Source organism: Lycium barbarum, chromosome 11 (genome assembly GCF_019175385.1).
Source record: "Lycium barbarum isolate Lr01 chromosome 11, ASM1917538v2, whole genome shotgun sequence".
NCBI lineage: Eukaryota > Viridiplantae > Streptophyta > Magnoliopsida > Solanales > Solanaceae > Lycium > Lycium barbarum.
In genome coordinates, this window is record NC_083347.1 from 12505792 (window position 1) to 12528230 (window position 22439).

At 37.4% G+C, this 22439-nt stretch overlaps 1 protein-coding gene across 1 annotated transcript; it reads right to left on the reverse strand.

Moving 5' to 3' along the window:
* Positions 1-20037: 20037 nt before the first annotated feature.
* Positions 20038-22206, reverse strand: LOC132617269 (F-box protein At3g07870-like). Its single transcript, XM_060332237.1, has 2 exons — positions 20452-22206; positions 20038-20333 (listed from the first exon to the last, which is right to left on the reverse strand). Exon 1 carries the CDS (start codon positions 22029-22031, stop codon positions 20589-20591), a length of 1443 nt encoding a protein of 480 aa, XP_060188220.1. The 5' UTR covers positions 22032-22206; the 3' UTR covers positions 20038-20333; positions 20452-20588.
* Between the last annotated feature and the right edge of the window lie 233 nt (positions 22207-22439).

Genomic DNA, 22439 nt, shown 5'->3' on the forward strand with positions numbered 1-22439 from the left:
GTTAAATAGTTTCTAAATATAGAATATCAATCTTTTTGGGACAAACTAATAAGGAAAGTAAGACACTCTTTTTGGGATGGATGGAGTAAAAACGTATCTTTTATCATATTTAGAAAAATGATCAGTTTTGCTCTTAAAATATATTCGAAATGAAACAATTTTGCCCTCTGTATTATTTTTTGCACAAAAACGCCCTTATCATTTAATCAAGTAGCTTAGAGGTGGCAATTTGAGCCCATATTTAGAAAATTAGCCAATTTTACCCACATGTTAGTGAGTTGGGTCACTCATATTTTATTTTTTTGCGCGGAGTGCCCTTCTTTTGGGCTGGTCTTTATATTTTGCCCCTCATTTATGCCTTCTTTAATTTTTTCCCTTGCCGCCTGTTTAATGAAAGTTTTCTGACGAAATTACCCTTAACCCATTAAAAACCTTTCTATTTCGTCATTTGCCCGTTTCTTTTATTTTTTTGCTTCTTCATTCCTCCTCTGTTTTGTGTCTGTCTTATCTGTTCTAAAATTTAGGTACAAATTTGGATCTTTTGCTCGTTTCAATGTTTGTTTTTATGTTAAATTGTTGTTTGTTGAATTGATATCTTTGTCTTCGTCGTTTTTATATTTAATTGATCCTTTTTTATTTAAAATTATAGTGTTTTGTTAAAGTATCTGTATGATTTTTTGAACTTTAGTTTCGTTCCCCATGTATATATTTTGATTTTTTGAATGTCGTATTATGAATGTCGTAATATGTTTTAGTTGATTTTGATATGCGTTTTGATTTTCTCTTTGTTGAATCTTTGAAGTTTTGCCTTTGAACAACTGTTTTATGTTGTTGCTATTGTTTTTGTTTAGTAATCTGTTTTTTGTGAACAATGTGTTTGTCTGATGCAACATATGCGGGGTCCGGCAGAATTCTTGGTTTTTGAAACTGAAGTTATGCCGGTTCCGACATAATTTCGTGATTTAAGTTAGTTTGTATGTGTTTTGATTTTTTGGTGTTTTTTTTTTTTTTTTTGTTAATAATGTTGGTTTTTATGAAAGTTTATATGTTTTCCTGATTATAAACTTTAGTTTAAGATTTTTGGTGTTTTTTTGTTTAGTAACCTGTGTTTTCAAGAAGACTGTGTTTGTCTGAGGCAACATATGCCGGGTCCGGCAGAGTTCTTGGTTTTTGAGACTGAAGTAATGCCGGTTCCAGCATAAAGTTATGCCTGTTCCGGCATAACTTCATGAATTAAGTTAATTTATGTGTGTCTTGGTTTTTTGTTGTTGTCTTGTTAATAATTTTGGTTTTTATGCAATCTTACGTGTTTTTGGTATTGTTTTGTTAATAATATTTTTGTTTTGGTTATGAAAAATGAAAGTTTGTCTCTCACGACATACTTTATAATTTTGTAAATTGAAGTTTTTCCCCTTCCGACAGACTTTTCTAGTTTTTAACACTTGCGTAAATTTTTGTTTTGCTTATAAAAATGAAAGTTTGCCTCTAACAGCATACTTTGTTCTTTTGTAAAGTGAACTTCTGCCTCCTCCGGCAGACTTGTCTAATTCTTAACACTTGTGTACTTTTTTATTTTGCTTATGAAAATAAAAGTTGCCTCGAACTTGTTCTTTTGTAAAGTGAACTTCTGCCTTTTCCGGCATACTTTTCTAGTTCTTAACACTTGTATACTTGATGTTTTGCTTATGAAAATGAAAGTTTGCCTCTAACAACATTTGCTTATGAAAATGAAAGTTTGCCTCTAACAGCATACTTTGTTCTTTTGTAAAGTAAACTTCTGCCTCCTCCGGCAGACTTGTCTAATTCTTAACACTTGTGTACTTTTTTATTTTGCTTATGAAAATGAAAGTTGCCTCTAACAGCATACTTTGTTCTTTTGTAAAGTGAACTTCTGCCTCCTCCGGCATACTTTTCTAGTTCTTAACACTTGTATACTTGATGTTTTGCTTATGAAAATAAAAGTTTGCCTCTAACAGCATACCTTGTTCTTTTGTAAAGTGAACTTCTGCCTCCTCCGACAGACTTATCTAATTCTTAACACTTGTGTACTTTTTTATTTTGCTTATGAAAATGAAAGTTGCCTCTAACAGCATACTCTATTCTTTTGTAAAGTAAACTTCTGCCTCCTCCAGCATACTTTTCTAGTTCTTAACACTTGTATACTTGATGTTTTGCTTATGAAAATGAAAGTTTGACTCTAACGACATTCTTTGTTCTTTTACAAGGTGAACTTCTGCCTGATTATTTTTTGTCAACTGAAGTTACTATAATTTCAAGTCTAAGTTATTGAGCATTGTATACTAATCAAATGGAACGTATAAACTAATCAAAATCAGAACAAAGCAATAAATTTGATCAATTCTATGTTGTTGAGTAAAATTATGATTCGCAATGTTGAATCTCAACTGAATATCAGTTGTTTAGTTCATAGAAGATGATTTGTTGTTATTTTCAAATATTAACAAATCTAAACTTAATAAAGCATCAAATTGAGTTGAATTACGTTCAATTGAAACGCTATATATTATGTATTTACCTTTTCCGACATTGTAGTAGCAAAATCAATGGAGATTTCTCCGGTAAAATGTTGAAACGATGGAACGATTGAAATGTTTGTTGTTGGAATGATGGATAGGTTTAATTGGATGTTTGGGGTTCGTTACAGACTTTCAGGTTTTTATATGTTATGGATAGGAGTAGTAACGTCTTTTTCTTATTATCTTTTAGCTCAGAAGGGCAAATATTAAAGACCACGCATTACGGGGGCAAAAATTAAAGACCAGCGCATTTGAAGGGCATTCGCGCCAATTGCCCCTCATATTTCAGGTAGGTAAATATGAGCTTCAAGTCTCTCTTTAACCCATAAAAATATGAGTAAAATATGGGTATCCATATAAGAACACACTAGACCCAATAACAACTCATTTTGAAAATGAGAAATTTCTTTCTTAATTCCCACCCCACCACCCAGCCCGCCATGCCCCGGCCCACCCCACACTTTTTTTATTATTTCATATATTTTATTTTTCTTTTATAAAAAGCTTATAAAAAGGATTTTTTTTTTCTTACCTCCCACCCCACCACCCACCCCGCCATGCCCCCCACCCCCAAACATTTTTTATTTTATTTCATATACTTTATTTTTCTTTTATAAAAAGATTATAAAAAAGGAGAATTTTTTTTTCTTACCTCCCACTCCGATCCCTATCCTCACCCCCACCATACCCCCCCCCCCTCCCCAAAAAAAAATTCAATTTCATATATTTTACCTTTATAAAAAATGGAAAAAAAAAATCTTACCCCCACCTACACCTACGACCGATAAGTCCTGGGTTCGAGTCACACTGGAGGGGAAGTGTGGAAACACTATAAATCCTCCTAAATGGGTGGGGAAACCCCCCCCCCCCCCTCCCACCACAAAAAATAAATTTCAAATATTTTACTTTTATAAAAAATGGAAAAAAAAAATTCTTACCCCTGCCCCACCCCCTCCACGACGCCCCTCCTCCCACCCCCCCAAATTTCAATTTTCTTATATATTACTTCTATAAAAAATTTATAAATAATGGAAAAGAATTTTTGGACCCCCACCCCACCCCATCCCCTACCTCCACCCCCCTCCCCCGACCCAAAAAAAAATCAATTTCATATATTTTACTTTTATAAAATATAAAAAAAAATTCTTACCCCCACCCCTCACCCTTGAAATTTATATGAAAAAAATAATTTAACTTGACAAAAGAAAAAAATTATAAACCTGAACTTGAAATAATATTACACCTGTATAATATGGGTTAACCCATAACCAACCCAGCCATTTATCACCCAACCCATATTTACCCACATAAAATATGGGCGGTTTGAAACCCAACCCATTTTTATTCAAACCATTTTCAACCAAACCAAATCCAACCAGACCCACCCATTTGCCACCCCTAAAGTAGCTCAAAAATGCTCTCGTCAAATAGCTCTAAAATATTTCTCTCACTAACGGTTGCTCCAATTAATATGAAAGGCCAACTTTGCTCCTAAACTGTTTAATTTAGATGGGGCTATTTATTGGGTTTCCTATATAATAAGAAAAAAGGCGGGGATTTTTCAAATAGCTTGTTGGTTTTTGATCTAAGTGATGAGAAATTCAGCGAAATGAATTTGCCACCAAGGCTAGTTCATTTTTCTCCAATGAACTTGTCTGTTGGTTTATGTGGGCTTCAGATTTCTGGCTTTGAGTATGAATGGGACGATGATCGTGGTGAATTGGATGATCGTTACATTATTTGGGTTTTGAACCAATATGGAAAAATGGAGCCTTGGACGGAGAGACTTGTTGTGCTATTGACGCAAGGAGCAGTATTCTGGGGATCTTCTATCATATGATCCCGAGAGCAAGGAATTTAAGGACGTTGATATCCATGGAGGGAAATATTCATTCTCATTTCCTTCTTGAGCAAGTATTTCGAGAGTCTAGTGTTGCTTGATGGATGTACGGGGGATCCTTCTGATGAGCCAACTGTTTGTTGTACAACCTTAACTGGACTCTACACAGGCAACGAAAAGGAGTTGCTGAAGTGCTAGTATTGAAGTACCCTTACTCAAAAGTAGTTTTCCTGATTAATTATCCTTATGTTCTAGTCTCTATGTGATTATGACTAGCTGTAAAGCTCAGATTCTGGTAGTCTCTCTTCAAAACTTATGTCAGGCAAGTTTTTTAGAATTTATTCAATGATCGAACTATTTTGTGATCATAGTTGTTTCAAAAGTATCAGCTTGATTATTACTCTGTATTTCATTCAGCAGCTATGCTTTGGAACTGCCAAACAAAGATAAACGAGAGCGTATTAGACTCCCATTTTTAAACGGAAATTACTTCTGAAAGTAGAATAGAGAATTGAGTAACAAAAAAACAGAAAAGCATCAGTCGATCATTATCCTATTGTTGTATGATCAAAGGAAATAAAAGTGAAATTGCATATCCATAAGAAAACTAAATACCATCAATAAAAGATGTCTGTAGTACTTGTGATAAACATCCAATAACTGGAGTGCAACTGAGGAACTATAAGAGTCAGTTTTTGCCATACTAAAAATAGGTGCAAATACTACAGAATTCAAGTAATCAACTTTTCTCTTAACCTTGTACCAAGTTTTGCGCATTTAACAAGAACTACAAAATAGCAATACGCTATAAACCAACCAGAGCACAACTACAGGCTATACATAGACAGGAAAGTCTTTTGACTTACTATATTTCTTTCTTTCATTCTTTTTGCAACCATTTCCCTTTCATATTTGACATGCATATAAATCCTCTGAAGAAGAAAGGAGATTCAAAGCATTGTGTCCTTTAGTTTATGACCCTATGTTCTTCCTCATCCCAACTATAAACTCCTCCTTGCCTAAACCAGATGGTTGTTGTTCACAAGTGTTTTCATCTCAATTACCTGTTCGTTTATCAATTAAAATACGGCATTCCTTATAGGTATCACTTAAAGAGACATGAATGTCAAATTCTTAAATCTGTTCAACTGCATGGTCCTATTAGATCAAGAATTCACAGTACACTCTCGACAAAAAAAAATCACCATTCGGCCTTATAGCTATTGATGTTCCCAAGCAATGAGTACCCTCCGGCACAAATAAGACTAGAAAACCAAACTTTTCAAGTGAACTAGATGGGCAACATCAGCTCCCAAATATTTTTGTTACCAACTGAGAAATGGAGCTGAAAGAGAAGTTGGGAGTGGCTTGCAAAGTGGCACCTTCAGCTTGCAGAATCAAATCTCAATTACATCCTAAGAATACAAGCAGTTGTAGAGAATAACTAGTACTTGATTCTACCCCTACTATTCTGCAATCTGCATAAAGGTGCAAAGCTTCATCGTATACATCTTGATTCAGTGTTGGACTAAAAGTGTGACCAATGTTTTTTTGAGAAAGTATAGTATAAGCTAGTCATCACATTAATTTCACTGTTTGTATTCTTCCTTAACAGAACAAGCAATATTAAAGCAATACTTTTTAAGCTACCAGACAAAGAAACCCAAACAATTTCCTTTCTTAAGAAAAAATATTTCAGCACTAGTGGCTGCATGAACTTTCTAGTGCATCAGTCATCAGAGAAACCCGAAATACAAATGCATGCTAATGGCAACTACAATTGAAATCTTCAGCTAAGACAAGGGCTAATCTCCTACCAGGAAGATGTAGAAGAGAATAGGAACATGGACGAACCAACATGCATTAGCCAATCACACATTGTGGTAAGATCAACAAAATACAAAGAAAGAAATCTTCTTACAGAGAAAACTAATTCTTTTCAGATATTTCAAGATAGATGAAGATATCACACAAGGCTTAGAAGTATCATGGACCCAATCTACCTAGCTAGAAAGTCGTCAAGATAATTAAATTTACGGCTTGTCTTTAAGTCAAATAATTCAGTACTCTAGAGTATCAAAAATTGCCATGCACTCACTAACTCCTCCCGGAAACTTTGACCTTCCGATACCTCAAAGAAGATCTACAGCGTGAGCCTGAACCCAACAATGCATGGTCATGTTTGCATGGAATTGATAAGATTAACAAGAACAAGTTGTCATATGTATAAGGAATCAGCATTTAAACTTTAACCAAAAACATACTGAACTAAATGACTGAAAAGAATAATTTGCAGAAAGAAATTTTTGCAGATTTGTGGTTTGTTTCTTATACAGAATCCGCAAAACTCAAGTAATCATTTCCAATAACTTTTTCCTGCATTTACCAAAAGCTAAAATATAGCCACAGGCTGTAAATCAGGTGCAACATAGTTAATGGCAATGAAAAGCCAATGAATGTCTTTTGACTTGCCTTTTTTTTTTTTTCCTTTCTTTTTCTGCAGTCATTTTCCTTTCATGTTTGACACATACAGCAATCCACTGATGTGCAAGGGAAATGTAATCCGTAGTCTCTTTTTGGCGTTTGTCTTTAACAACTTATTTCTCCCGTCATTGGCTTTCGCTTCCGTGAATCGTATGACTCTCCACAGGCATCTTCAGCATAATGATCTCTCCATTTATCAAGTAAAACAAGACTCTCTTTGTAAGAATTAACATAAAGTGAATCGTGAAACACGTGATTGGTATGTATAGAGTCACGAATGGCAAGATATTTTATCTTTTCATCTGCATGATCAACTGACAACAATAGTCCATCGCTCTCTGTCCGCAACATTTCACCATTTCTCCTTGTAGCCATTGGCTTTATCAAGTAATGATTAACCTCAGGCTCATATGGAATGTGACGAGAAGTAATGTTGTAATGTTTCACCCATGATTCTGCTTCACCATACTCTTTCATCATCCAAATATCAATTGTTTTGTCTTTGTTATAACTAACCAAACAAAGTGACTCGTCTAACACAACAATGTTCGTTCTATCATTATGTTGTTGTACCTCACTAACTAAACTATTAGGCAACATTATCACCGAGAATGTCTCATCATGCATATCAAACGAAACAATCATAGTCGGAGTTGATCCTTCTTCCCACTTGGAAGCAACCCAGTGGGAAGCTCCATTATACACATGTGGTGCGATATGAAAGATTATATGAGACGGGGCGACATAACTGATGTCATTCCAGACACCGGTGCTTAACTTATAAAGCTCAACAACAGGTGGCGTACCAAAACAAGTTCTTGATATTCTTACCACCTTGTAGTCGTTCGCAACAGTATCGAATCCAAACCCCAGTGTTTGATCCAAGTCACCGTCTAGCCTAAATATAGGATTTGGGAGTTTAACCGATTTTCTGATGGATGGGTTCCAAAGATAGAGAGTGTAGAGAAATATAGCAGAAGAAAAGTAAATCGGCGAAACCTTCTGCTAGCCCAAGATCGTTACTAAGATTGGAAGATTCAACTAAAGAAGAGGAAGTTATGGAAAGAAAAAGTTTACTTGAATTGGCTTGTATTGGTAGTATTAGCTTACAATTGGGGTTGGTTTGGGGTTACTTGGCTTGGTTACAAATGACTAAGACCACCCCTATTTATACTTGTGTATGGATGATTCTAGACATGATCCTATTTAAAAGGATCTAGACAATTCTATTCTCTTCTATAAATATCTAAGATTCTAGAGCATCTAGATTTTTCTTAAGTAAACTAAATATCTAAGATTCTAGAGCATCTAGATTTTTCTTAAGTAAATCCAATATAACCTTCTAGATTATCTTCTAAATATCTATGATATTTATTCTTCCAAAAATTAACTTTAATATTTCACACTCCCCCTTAAAGTAATTTTTTGGAAGCTATCCTGAACTTGTCGTGGAAGAACTTAGACGAATCTTTTGGACGTGCCTTGGTGAAGATCTCAGCAATGTTTTCCCGACACTTCTTCCTTCTTCAAATGATGATGGTTTTCCGCTGATAATTGGGCCTCCAAAGAAACATGAATACGTCTTGATAAAATTTTCATCTCTGTAGCGGGCAGTCTTGCCACTATTTCTTTTTGGCCTTTGCGAACCACATGAATCATCTTCATGCTGAATTTTACATTCTTGAGTTTCCAGACTCCCCCTTTCTCTTAGCTCCTTAACAATTGTGTTATCTGGAGAAATACCTGAGTCGGTGATGATCTGACCATTAATTTCCTGCGAAGACTCAGCACTACCGTAGGATCCACCACCAGATTCCTTTTTCAGCTCCTCAATGAACTGTTTGTCAGCTTCAGAGCATCCGAGAACCATATTATCTGTCTCTCCATATGAAATTGGGCCTTCAAGGTCAACCTCTTCATTTATTTGACTGTCAGCTTTTCCATCTGCTTCCAGTATTTGATCTGAGCTAGTGATTGACTCTGATATGGCAGATGATTGACCAGAGACTTCAACTTCCACTACAACTCCCTCAATGCTTTCTCCGGAATGGTCCCCGTTGTCATATATAGTTTTAGAAACTTCATGCTCAGGATCTACTTCAACATCCTCCGCGTTCAGACTTTTATTACCAATTTCAGGATCCGCTTCGTTGATTTCCTCGATAGCAGCTACCACATCACTAGTCTGAACATCTTTGGAATCTTTTTGTTTTTTGTTGATGACACCAGTGTCTTCCTTCTCCAAGTGATGGACCGTACTATCTGCTGTCACAATGACATCACAACCATTGTTTTCTTGGAAGTTGAAAAATTTAGATTCATCTTCAGTGAGATGGTGCCCACATCCTGAATCCACGATCCAGCCTCTTTCGAAATTGAGAGAAGCCAAGGCATCTACTACTCGAGTCTCAGCTACAAAGCACCTTCCCCAATCTTCTTCTTCAGGAGCTCTCTCAGTTTGAGCCATGTAGCTTTCCTTGGCTCGGCAAAATCTTTTTATATGTCCTACTTCACCACATCGATAACATTTAATAGTCTTCTTACCATTATTAGAAGACTCTTCCTTCTGTCTTGGCGAGCTTGACCCCTCATGGAATTGAGAATGTGTCATCTCTCTTGAGCCACTTCGCTTTTGTCTTCCTTTAAAATTCCTCTTGTCAGCTACAAGAGCATTTCCTTCCCCTTCTTTGATAGACACACTAGCCATCTGTTTGGCTAGTAGCTCCTGTGATGACAACAAATTCTCAAACTCCTCCAAGGATGGTTGTTGAGTCCATCCTTGAATCGATGTAACAAAAGGAATATATTCTTTCTTCAAACCACGAATGATAATTCTTCTCATTCGTGCTTCAGAGATAGTCTCATCCGGATTTAATAATGATATCTCTGAACATAAGTTCTTAATCTTCAAAAAATATTCGGCAATAGAAAGATTACATTGAATGGTGTTAGCCAATTCATTCTCCAAGATCTGTAGCCGCGCTTCATCCTTCTTGTTGAACAGCCGATCGAGGGTCCTCCATATCTCATGAGCTGATTTGCACCTAATAATATGATCAAACAAGTTGTGAGAAATCGACCTCTTCAGGATGAACTCCGCCTTCGTCATTAATTTGCTTCCACTTCTTGCATGCGTCGCTATTTTTCAGTCTGTCAATATGAGGACTTGTGTAACTACCATTAACAACATCCCACAAATCCTCTCCCACAAGGTATGACTCCATACATGTCTTCCATACCTTGTAATTGGACTGATTCAACAACTCCATCCCCAGTCCATTAACACGGCCGCTTAAATCCATATAGAGAAACCAGCTGAATCTACCTCTAACCCGATCTTGAAATAAAATTCAGAAGCCAACTACAGCTATGGCTCTGATACCATGTAGAGAAATATAGCAGAAGAAAAGTAAATCGGCGAAACCTTCTGCTAGCCCAAGATCATTACTAAGAACGGAAGATTCAACTAAAGAAGAGGAAGTTATGGAAAGAAAAAGTTTACTTGAATTGACTTGTATTGGTAGTATTAGCTTACAATTGGGGTTGGTTTGAGGTTACTTAGCTTGGTTACAAATGACTAAGACCACCCCTATTTATACTTGTGTATGGATGATTCTAGACATGATCTTATTTAAAAGGATCTAGACAATTCTATCCTCTTCTATAAATATCTAAGATTTTAGAGCATCTAGATTTTTCTTAAGTAAACTAAATATCTAAGATTCCAGAGCATCTAGATTTTTCTTAAGTAAACTACATATCTAAGATAGTCCAATATAACCTTCTAGATTATCTTCTAAATATCTATGATATTTATTCTTTCAAAAAATTAACTTTAATATTTCACAGAAAGCACTCCACAAGCACATCTCATCGTTAAGACACAAAATCCCATTACAAGTACCCACAATATTAAAGAAATAGCAACTGCAGTTAAATGGCAAATCAAAGTGGGCATTACTGATTCAAATTCTCACTGTCAGAGAATAAACTATATATTTCTTTTTCAGGATTTTTAGAGAAATGTCGAACCAGAATGTGATCATCTTGTTTTCGGTTGAGGTGCATGTTGATAAAATGAGGGCTAGTAAGAAGAGAGTAGCATGACTTGCACAAAGTTGTACATCGAATGATTGACTTAAGGGGTAGTCTCATGAAGATTTCAATCATCAATTCTTGTGGCAAATACTCTGACATTTCTCTGTTCAAGTGGTTGAATATATCTGTTCTTCCCGATTTTATTGTTTTCCTTTATCTTTCTTCAAGAACTGAACAAATTTACCACTGTTCTATGGCTAATTTCTTGACCATCTTCAATCTTTGACCCAACTAAACCCTTGTTAAACCTCAGAAACGCCATTAGTACTACAGTTTTCGATTTACTTTGACTTTCCGGTTTTAACCTCTTGAACTTTTTCAAAGTCAAAAAAATGGCAAAGATTAGTCATTTATGTTTGGATTAAGTTTGAAGTAGTCCTTGAAAATTACTTAGGAGTAATTTTGATCTTTTAAGTTTGGCCAAAAGTGAGCAGTTTTACTACTCCTATGCTTGTTCATTTGAGAGGAACTGTTAAGACAAAAAAAAAAGATTAAATCAGAAATCAGGAAAGTTTCATCAAATCTCATGAGATCACAAAAACTGCATCACCGAAAATGATAGAAGCTGCATTTTAAAAAGCTACACTAGACTTTAGAAAATAGACCAAAATAGTATAAATTGCACTTCTAAATATATGTTTCCCCTAAATTCTTTTCCTATTCACAACTTCTGTCAAATTTAAGTGACATAACTTGTTAAGGAAGATAAAAATTGATTACTTTTGACAACTTCATGGACGAAAATATTTTATCTTCAAAGTCCAATGGGATCTTTGGAAAAAATACAAAAATAAAAACAGCACGAGAAAATGTCTGATAGACACTCTCTATAAAATATTTTGTATTTATTCGCTTTGCGGTTCAGATTAATTGCATTGTAAAGCTAATTCTAAATTGGTAGGTTTACTTTGGTCTTTCATAGGAGTATATAATATCACATGTTGATAATTCTTTATTTTTATACAAAGTGAGCACTTTTAGTCGATAGACAGGGGTATTCACCAATACAAAAATAGACAACGATATAAACTAATAGAGTTAGAGATTCAGCGAAAGCATGAACATGTGATTTCATTAATTTTCATTTTTCCTTTCTGATGGATAATATTAATTTCTTTGTGAACAGGATAAGGTCAAAGCTCATTCATACGCTTCAAGTTGTCAAGCTTTTTAATATAAATTACATTTCTTATACTGACCGGTCATTTGGTTTAGAGACAAATTATGCAAGAATTAATAAGACTCAGATTAAAAAGTAGGGAGTAGAATTTAGATGTTTCACGTTTAGTTCCATGTATTAAATATTAGCATCCATTTATAATTAAAGCACGTTTGAATTCTTAAACGGGATAAAATTATATTGCTATTGTGATTATCTTATTCTACGTAAAATAATAAATAAATTTCTAGCATAACTTACACATGTATTTATATGAGAAAAAAATATACATTAAACGAATTATTTCAATAATACTGGACTTTATGTGGAGATTAAATCTCCTTATCAAACCAATGAACGGAATTATGAAACCTAAGGATTATTAGAGACTAGGACAGCAGAAAAACTGTTGATTCCCATAATGGTTGGGAATTTAAAAATAGATTTTTTATATGATCTTGGACAGCGTTAGCTCATTAGCTAACTTTAGAGTTTGAATTAAGCTCAAGGTTCATTTCTATACATGTTGTGGGTGAACTGATAGCATCAGGCCAGTTATGGTTATTACAGCAACTTTTACAAATGCTACATTTGAAAGGTTACCATTAGTGGAGCCGTGGAGGAGAATAATATAAGTGAAGGGGGATGTAAACACAGTTACTCCCAACAAAAGGAGTTAACACCAATTTACCCGCCAATGTTTTGCTTAATGGCCAAATGCCCCATGATGTTTTCTGGGCTACTCCATCCTATATATCGACTTAACTGGACTATAGTTACTTATCCTTTTTCAGAAACTTTAGTTCTCTTTGAGTGCAGATGAGGGCCCGTTTTCCACCTAAACTTAGGAATTCCACCAATTTCTTGAACATATGCTGATAGGGAATTAAGGCACTGATAAGTTATAATATTTATATTGTATTTCACTTTTAAAAGAAGGAAAAAAAGAAAAGAAGGAAAGATCTCTATATCTCTACCTTCCCGTTTTTTCATCTTAGAATCTAGCTAAACTTGGTGATTAAACCAGTGCTGCCATTTGCTACCTAAAAGGCATTGGACATAAAGTATGACCATTGTATACCTGTGTCAATGACAATTATAAGCTCGTCAAGTATATATATTGTTTTGTAGCAGATTTCTTGCAGAACGACCTAAAGGAGGAAATACCGGACAAAGAAATCCAAAAAAAAAAAAAAAAAAAAATCCTTTCTTGAAGCAAAAATACTTCAGCAGAAAGCGCTTGCATGAACTTTCTAGCTAGTACATCAAAAAAACCCCTAGCACAACTGCATGATAATGGCAACTAGAATTGAAATCTTCAGCTAAGACAAAGGCTAAACTCCTACCAACAAGACGCATAAGAGAATCGGGAGATAAGGAACCAGCGACTATAAGCCAATCACACCTTGCTGAAATAGAAAGAACAATATCCTGACAAGGCATATGATCATGAAAACTAAATTGTGTCCATAAAAGTGGTCTTTAGCATTACTACGGAGAAATTTGGATAGAAACAATAGTCAGTTAGTTTGCAAACCACAATTCAAGACTCTTGCAATTGCTACCGGGTTACATCAACCTGGAGTTCCCAAACAATGAGTAACCTCTGGCACAAATAAGACTACAGGAAACCAAACATTTCAACTGAACTAGATGGGCAACATCATCTCCCGAATATCTGATACCAACAGAGAAATGAAGCTGAAAGAGAAGTTGGGAGTGGTTTGCAAAGTTGTACCTTCAACTTGCAGAGTCAATTCTTAATTACATCCTAAGAATACACGTAGTTGCAGAGAAAAACTAGTACTGAATCTGCTATTTTGCACAGAGGTGCAGAGGTTCATCATGTACATGTCGATTCAGAGTTGGACTAAAACTTTGACTAATATTAACCTGTGTCAACTACAATTACTATAAGCTAATCATAGCATTCATTTCACTGTTTGTAGTGTTCTATCGCAGAATAAGCAATATTAAAGCAATGTTTTCGGAGCTACCAGACAAAGAAACCCAAACAACTTCCTTTCGATAAGCAAAGATATTTCAGCAAATACTGATTGCATGAACATTGAACTAAAACTCTTCAAAGAAAACAAGAAATAAATTTTGCTGAATGAATTGTGCTCCACCAATACAGGGCTCTCTCTTTCTCTCTCTAAAAAGATAACCCAACGGTCCTCTTCCCATCCCCCAGCCCCCCGCCCACCCCCCAACTCCGGCCAGCAACCTCCCGGAGGCCGCTCTAGGTAAGTTATCTCTCTCCTAGGGTTTGTGACAGCCCTATATCCCCCCCCCCCCCCCCCAATCTTCTTCTCCTATCCTCTTTATCTTCTCTCCTTTCTTCTTTCTTGTGTTCCCTGCCTCTTTTTCCGCCTAGTGGGGCCTGCGAATCCAGTTCCGGCAGATTCGAGTTTACGCGTGAACAGTGATTTCGGGGTGAACAATGAACCGGCGTGAGCAGGTTCTGTCTAACTGGAGTTGGTACCTCCGGTTGCATCTCTTAATTCTCTGTTTTTTTATCCTTGTAGCTAATTTACATTCTTACATTACTTATATTGTTCTTGTCGTAGTATTTAGACTTTCATCTAGATTATTGCTAAATTGTGTTTGAGTATTGATTCTTGCCTATTTGAGTAGTTTATATTTGCTTTACTGGCTTTGGTAGATGATGATAGACTAGGGTCATGTGCTCAGACGGGAGTGAGGGTTGGAGGGGGTAGGTGGGTTAAGGGAGTTTCTAGACTGCGAGTAGGGTCTTGGAATATTGGGACTTTATCGGGGAAGTCCATTGAACTAGTTAAGATTCTTAAGAAGAGGAGAATTAATATAGCTTGTATCCAGGAGACTAAATAGGTAGGATCCAGGGCTAAAGACGTGGACGAGTATAAGCTATGGTTCTCAGGTAGGTCGAGGGATTGGAATGGGGTAGGCATTTTAGTAGATAGTGACTTAAGAGATCAGGTGGTAGGGGTTAAGAGGGTCAATGATAGGATGATGATGATTAAGCTGGTCGTTGGAGGGTTTATTTTACACATTATTAGTGCTTACGCGCCTCAAGCGGGCTTGGGAGAGGAGGAGAAGAGACTTTTTGGGAGATTTGGACGAAATGGTGGGAGGTATATCGCCCACTGAGAAGCTATTCATAGGAGGAGATTTCAATGGACACATCGGGTCAATTTCGGGGGGATATGACGATGTGCATGGAGATTGTGGTTTCGGGGACAGGAACGGAGGAGGAGTTGCACTGTTGGATTTCGCAAAAGCCTTTGGGCTGGTGGTAGCCAATTCGAGTTTCCCGAATAAGGAGGAGCACTTGGTAACCTTTCGTAGTTCGGTGGCTAAGTCGCAAATAGACTTTTTACTCCTTAGGAAAGGCGATAAAGGTCTCTGTAAAGACTGCAAGGTGATTCCGAGTGAGAGCCTAACGACCCAGCAAAAGCTCTTGGTGATGGACTTGGAGATCAAGATGAGGAAGAGAAAGAAGGTCGTGGATGACAAGCCTAGGATCAAATGGGGGAGCTTGACCATGACGGGTGCCCTGGAGATGGGGGAGCTTGACCATGACGGGTGCCCTGGAGATGGGGGAGAAGTTGAGGGTTATGAGAGCTTGGGAGAGTAGTGGGGAGGCGACCTACATGTGGGATAGGACGGCCAGTTGCATTAGGGAAGCAGCTGGAGAGGTGTTGGAAGTCTCGAAGGGTAGTCGTTGCCGGCACCGAGGGGGACTGGTGGTGGAATGGAGAAGTTCAAGAGAAGGTAGAAGCAAAGAAGGTAGCGTATGCGAAGTTGGTAGACAGCAAGGATGATGAGGAGAAGCGGACGAATAGGGAATTGTATAAGATGGAGAGGAAGGAGGCAAAGTTAGCGGTTACAGCGGCAAAAACAGCAGCTTTTGAACGCTTGTATGCAGAACTAGAGGACAAAGGCGGGGATAAGAAGTTGTACCGACTAGCCAAGGCGAGGGAGAGGAGGGCGCGTGACTTGGATCAGGTGAAGTGCATCAAGGACGAGGATGGCAGGGTACTGGTGGAGGACGCTCTCATTAGATAGAGATGACAGTCATACTTCCACAAACTCTTGAACGACGAAGGGGACAGAGACATTGTGTTAGGAGATTTGGAGTACTCCGAGAGGTGTCGTGATTTTGGATATTGTAGGAGTATAAAGATTGAGGATGTTAAGGGTGTTGTTCGTAGGATGAGTAGGGGAAGAGCGACTGGGCCCGATGAGATTCCTGGGGAATTTTGGAAGACTGCAGGCAGGGCAGGTCTAGAGTGGTTGACTCGGTTATTTAATGTCATTTTTAAGACGGCTAAGATGGCTGAAGAATGGCGATGCAGTATAATGATTCCATTGTACAAGAACAAGGGCGACATTCAAAGTTGCAACAACTACAGAAGGATCAAGCTGCTAAGCCACACTATGAAAGTGTGGGAAAGGGTGGTGGAGATGAGGGTGCGAAGAGACATGCCTATTTCAGAGAACCAATTCGGATTCATGTCGGGGCACTCTACTACAGAAGCTATTCATCTTGTACGGAGACTGGTGGAGCAGTATAAGGAGAGGAAGAGGGACTTACACATGGTGTTCATCGACCTAGAAAAGGCATACGACAAAGTGCTGACAGAGGTTCTATGGAGATGCTTGTAGGCTAGAGGTGTACCTATGGCGTACATTAGAGCGATCAAGGACATGTATGATGGGGCCAAGACCAGGGTAAGGACTATGGGAGGAGACTCGGAGCACTTCCCAGTTATGATAAGGTTGCACCAGGGATCAGCTCTTAACCCATTTTTATTTTCCTTGGTGATGGATGGATTGACGCGGCAAATTCAAGGTGAGGTGTCATGGTGTATGTTATTCGCGGATGACATAGTTCTGATTGACGAGACTCGCAGCGGAGTTAACGCTAAGCTAGAGATTTGGAGACAAACTCAGAGTCTAAAGGGTTCAAGTTAAGTAGGATCAAGACAGAGTACTTGGAGTGCAAGTTCAGCGATATAGTGCATGAGGCTGACGTGGAAGTGAAGCTTGGCACCCAAGTCATACAGAAGATAGATAGTTTCAAGTATCTTGGGTCTATTATACAAGGAAATGGGGAAATTGATGATGACATCACACACCGTATTGGTACAGGGTGGATGAAATAGAGGCTTGCCTCCGAAGTGTTGTGCGACAAGAAGGTGTCACCAAAACTCAAAGGCAAGTTCTACAAAGTGGTGGTTAGGCCGACTATGTTGTATGGGGAGGAGTGTTGGCCAGTCAAGAAGTCTCACGTTCAGAAGATGAAAGTGGCGGAAATGAGAATGTTGCGATGGATGTGTGGGAACACTAGGAGCAATAGGATTAGGAATGAAGTTATCCGACACAAGGTAGGAGTAGCCTCGGTGGAGGACAAGATGCGGGAAGCGAAGCTGAGATGGTTATGTGATGCTGAGAGACACAAATGCACCAGTGCGGAGGTGCGAGAGGATGGCTATGGACTGTTTCAGAAGAGGTAGAGGTAGGCCGAAGAAGTATTAGGGAGAGGTGATTAAACAGGACATGACGCATCTTTAGCTTACCGAGGACATAACCTTAGATAGGAAGGTATGGAGGACTCAGATCAAGGTAGAAGGCTAGTTGGTAGTCGCGTTTATCCTTTCTTGCGAGTAGTTGCATTGATCTTTAGTTTCTTGTCCCTTGATTTCTGCGAGTATCTGTTTGCATAGAATGGTTTATCATGGCTTATTCACTTTCGTTGTTTTCATTTTCATAATTGCTTTGAATTGTTTACCTGTATCTAACCTTTCCTATGCTTTTTCTTGAGCCGAGGGTCTTCCGGAAACGGCCTCCCTACCTAAGGTAGGGGTAAGGTCTGCATACAATCTACCCTCCCCAGACCCCACATTGTGGGACTCACTGGGCATGTTGTTGTTGTTGTTGTAGTACTAATTGCATGAACTTTGTAGTGCATCAGAGAAACCCGGAATACAAATGCATGTTAATGGCAACTAGAATTGAATTCTTCAGCCAAGACGAAAGCTAAACTTCTACTGGGAAGATGTAGAAGAGAATAGGAAGATGAAGGAACCAGCAAGCATTAGCCAATCACACCCTGAGATAAGATCAACAAAATACAAAGAAGAAATTCTCTGACAAAACTTTAATAAAACTAAATTCTTTTCATATAAATGGTTTTCGGTAGTAGGTGGTACATGCAACTTTTGAAAGCTTACCATTAGTGAAGGAGAATAATGTAAGTCAAGGGTTGCAAACAAGATTACCCAAACTACAGGAGTTAATACTGAAGTTCTGGTAGTTTAGCTGATCCATCTTCTACTTCTATGCCTATATACACCCGCTAATGTTTTGCTTATGGGCAAATGCCCCATGATGTTTTCCTGGCTCTAACCTTCAAGGCCTCCATCATCCTATTAATTGACTTAACTGGATTATAGTTACCGTTTTTCAGAAACTTTTAGCTCTCTTTTGAGTGTATGGGGAGGGCAGGTTATTCACCTAAACTTGAGAATTCCACCAAGTTCTTGAACACATGCTGATACGGAATTAATGGTATAGTATTTGACTTTTAAAAGAAGAAAAGAAAGAGGAAAGATCTCTATATCATTACCTTCTCGCTTAACTTGGTGATTACACCAGTGTCACCATTTGCTACCTAAAAGCCATTGGACAGTATACCTCACTGAGCAATACGGGTGCATCTGTATTGGACTAAAGTATGACCGTTGTATACATGTGTCCGTGACAATTATAAGCTAGTCAAGTATACATATTATTGTTTTGTAAGTAGTATATTTCTTGCAGAATGAGCAAAATTAAATAATGCTAAAGGAGGAAGTACCAGACAAAGACAAAAAGTTTCCTTTAAGCAAAAAGACTTCAGCAAAAAGTGGTTGCATGAACTTTCTAGCTAGTACATCAAAGAACCCCCTAGCGCAACTGCATGATAATGGCAACTAGAATTGAAATTTTCAGCTAAGACAGAGACTAAACTCCTACCAACAAGACTCACAAGAGAATAGGGAGATGAAGGAGCCAGGGACGATAAGCCAATAATACCCTGTTGTAAGAACAACAAAATAGAACGATATCCTGACAAGGCATATGATCATGAAAACTAATTTGGTTTAAAAAAGTTAGTCTTAGAATTACTACCGAGAAATTTGGCTAGAAACAGTAGCAGTGTTTTTGCAAACCACAATCCAAGAATATTGCAAATGCTACAAGGTTTGGGAGTACCATGAACCTGAAAACAGTTACCTGAAAAGTAGCTAATACATTAGACTTACAGCCAGCAATCTTAATCCGAGCATTTAGTACCCTAAAGCATAAAAATTGGCATGGACCCTTGTACAACGACTAGGCAATTATTGGATCTGTTTCACTTTTTAGCCAACTGGTAAATGTTTCTTCCTCTTTCAATTTTTTCTTTTTGTAAATGATGATGATAGTGTGGTAGAACTCACAGACCTGTTTTATAACAGGACACACTGTAAAGGAGGGGATGACTACTGTAAATCCTGCACCAACATAGTACTGGCCTTTTGCTATTTTAACGAAATCTTAACTTGCTGATAAAAATAACAACAATAATAATAATAATAATAATAATAATAACAGCTATGCTACGGGAGCTACCAACGAAAGAAACTCGACAGATATCCTCTAATAAAATCAAAATGTTTCAGCAAATAGAGGTGCAAAAGCTTTCTAGTATATTAAAGAAACCCAAGGTGCTGAGTCTGAAGGAAATAGAAAAGCACTACCCAATCATTCCCTGCTATAAGATCAACAAATTATAACGGAACGAAAACTCACCAAGGCTAAAGAAACTAATTTCTGTTCGTGAAAGTGATTTTTGGCATTACCACCAATGTGTCGACATTTTCCTAGAAGCAGTACAACAACAACAACAACAACAACAACAATATACCCAATGAAATCCCACAAAGTAGGGTATCGGGAGGGTAGAGGCTAGAAGCAGTAAGTCAATTTTTTAACCATAATCCTAGATAGATGGAAAGATCAAACAAACTTTAGAAGTATCATGCACAAAAGATGTACCTAGAAAGTAGTTAACACAATAAGATTTACAGCAAGAATTTCAGTACCCTAGAGTATCAAAAGTTTCCAATTGCCATACACTTCTGAGTTCTGACACATGGAAACTTTTCCAATACATTAAAGGAGGTCTACAGTGTCAGCCAGATCCCTGCAATACAATGTAATGTTTCCATGAAATTGAGAAGATTTTAAGCAAAAATAAGTTGTCATATGTCTAAGGGATCAGCACCTAAACTTTAGTGAACTAACTTCAATCAAAAACTTACTGGGATAAAGGACTTCAAGAATAATATGCACAAATAAACTTTTGTAAGTTTGTGACTGTTTCATATATAGAATATGCAAAACTCTAGTAATCAACTCCACTATTAACTTTGTCATGCATTTTCCAAAAGTTAAAACATCACCACGGGCAATGGATCAAGTGCAACATAGTTAATTGGACAACGGAGGTCTTTTGACTTGCATGTTCTTCCTTTTCTTCTCCTGCAGCCATTTTTTTTTTCATTTTTGACACGTAAAGCAATCCACTCATGTGCAAGAGAGATGCAATCCGCATTCTATTTTTAGTTTTTCCCCTTAAGAGCTTTCTTCTCCCATCTTTGCGCTCTCTCTTACATAAATCGGATGACTCCTCACAAGCATCTCCAACACAATTATTTGTCCATTTATCAGGTAAAACAAGGCTCTCTTTGTAATAATTAAGATAAAGTGGATTGTGACACCAACCATTTGTAGAGTTATCAATGCCAATATATTTAAGCTTTCCGACTACATGATCACCTGAAACCAATAATCTACGGTTCGTCTTACATACGATTTCACCATTTTTCCTTATAGCCATTGGCTTCACCAGGTCATGAGTAACCTCAAGCTCATCTGAAACAGACCTTCCATTAAAAGCTGTTCCGGAAATGTCACCATGAAGAGTAACATTTCGTTTAAGGGTAAGAGAACTGATGCTGAACTGTTTCACCCATGATTCTGGTGCACCATAATCTCTCATGATCCAAATGTCAACAGGTTTACTTTCATTATAGTTATTATCAACCAAACAAAGTGATTCGTCTAACATGGAAAGAAACATATCATCACATTGTCCTACCTTACTAGTTAAGTTACTTGGCAACATCATCTCCGAGAATGTCTCATCATGCATGTCAAACAAAACAATCATACTCCGAGTTGGTTCGTCTCCACACTTGAAAGCAATCCAATGGGAAGCTCCATTCATATAATGCGGCGTACTACTAAAGATTTGACAAGACAGAGCGCCATGACTAATGTCTTTCCAAACACCAGTGCTTAGCTTATAAAGCTCAACATTAGGTGGCAGTAGACAATAAGTAGTTTGTACTATTCTTACCACCTTGTAGTCATTAGTAACATGATCAAATCCAAACCCCTGTGTATGATCACAGGTACCGTGTGTCTTAAATGTATAAATTGGTGTTGGGAGTTTTACAGACTTTCTGATGCATGGGTTCCAAAGATAAAAATGTTTCCGGTAACAGTTGTGACCGTCTGCAAGGCACAAAAGACCGTTACAACTACCCACAATATTAAAGTAACGGCTAGTCCGCTTAAATGGCAAATCAAACTGGGCATACTGATTCAAATTCTCGTCGTCACAGAATAAACCATATACTTCTTCATCTGGGTTTCTAGAGTAATATTGAATTAGGATGTGCTCATCCTGTTTTCGGTTGAGATGCATGGAGATAAAAACAGGGCTAGTAAGAAGAGAGTACCATGTCTTGCACAAACTTGTGCATCGAAGGATTGACTTGACGGGTAGTCTTGTGAAGATGTCAATCATCAATTCTTGTGGCAAATAATCAGACATTTCTAGCAGATCTGTGAGTTGTGACTGTTCACTCTGATTTTGGTTCAATTAAGTTTCCGGTTTAACACATCAAAACCTCTTCGATGTCCAATGTGGTACCCTCGGGAAAATACTAAAACAAAACCACTTCACTGATGTTTTTTGTTTCGATTTACTTCCCGCCTTAATCCCTAAATTTTTTCCAAGTCCAATGTAGTAATTTTCCTGTTCGGATAATTTGTTGTCATAAATATACTGTATTTCGGTAAATTCTTTTAAGAGTAACAATTTTTGTTTGAATAACTAATTAAAAAATATATACTCCCTCTGTTTCAATTTGTTTGAACCTATTTCCTTTTTAGTCCGTGTCAAAATGAATGACATCTTTCCTAATTTGAAAACAAATTCACTTTATGAATGATTTACAGC

Bases quoted from the DNA above. Each gene is read 5' to 3' on its own strand.
- LOC132617269 (XM_060332237.1), bottom strand. From the start codon at position 22,031: ATGTCTGATTATTTGCCACAAGAATTGATGATTGACATCTTCACAAGA.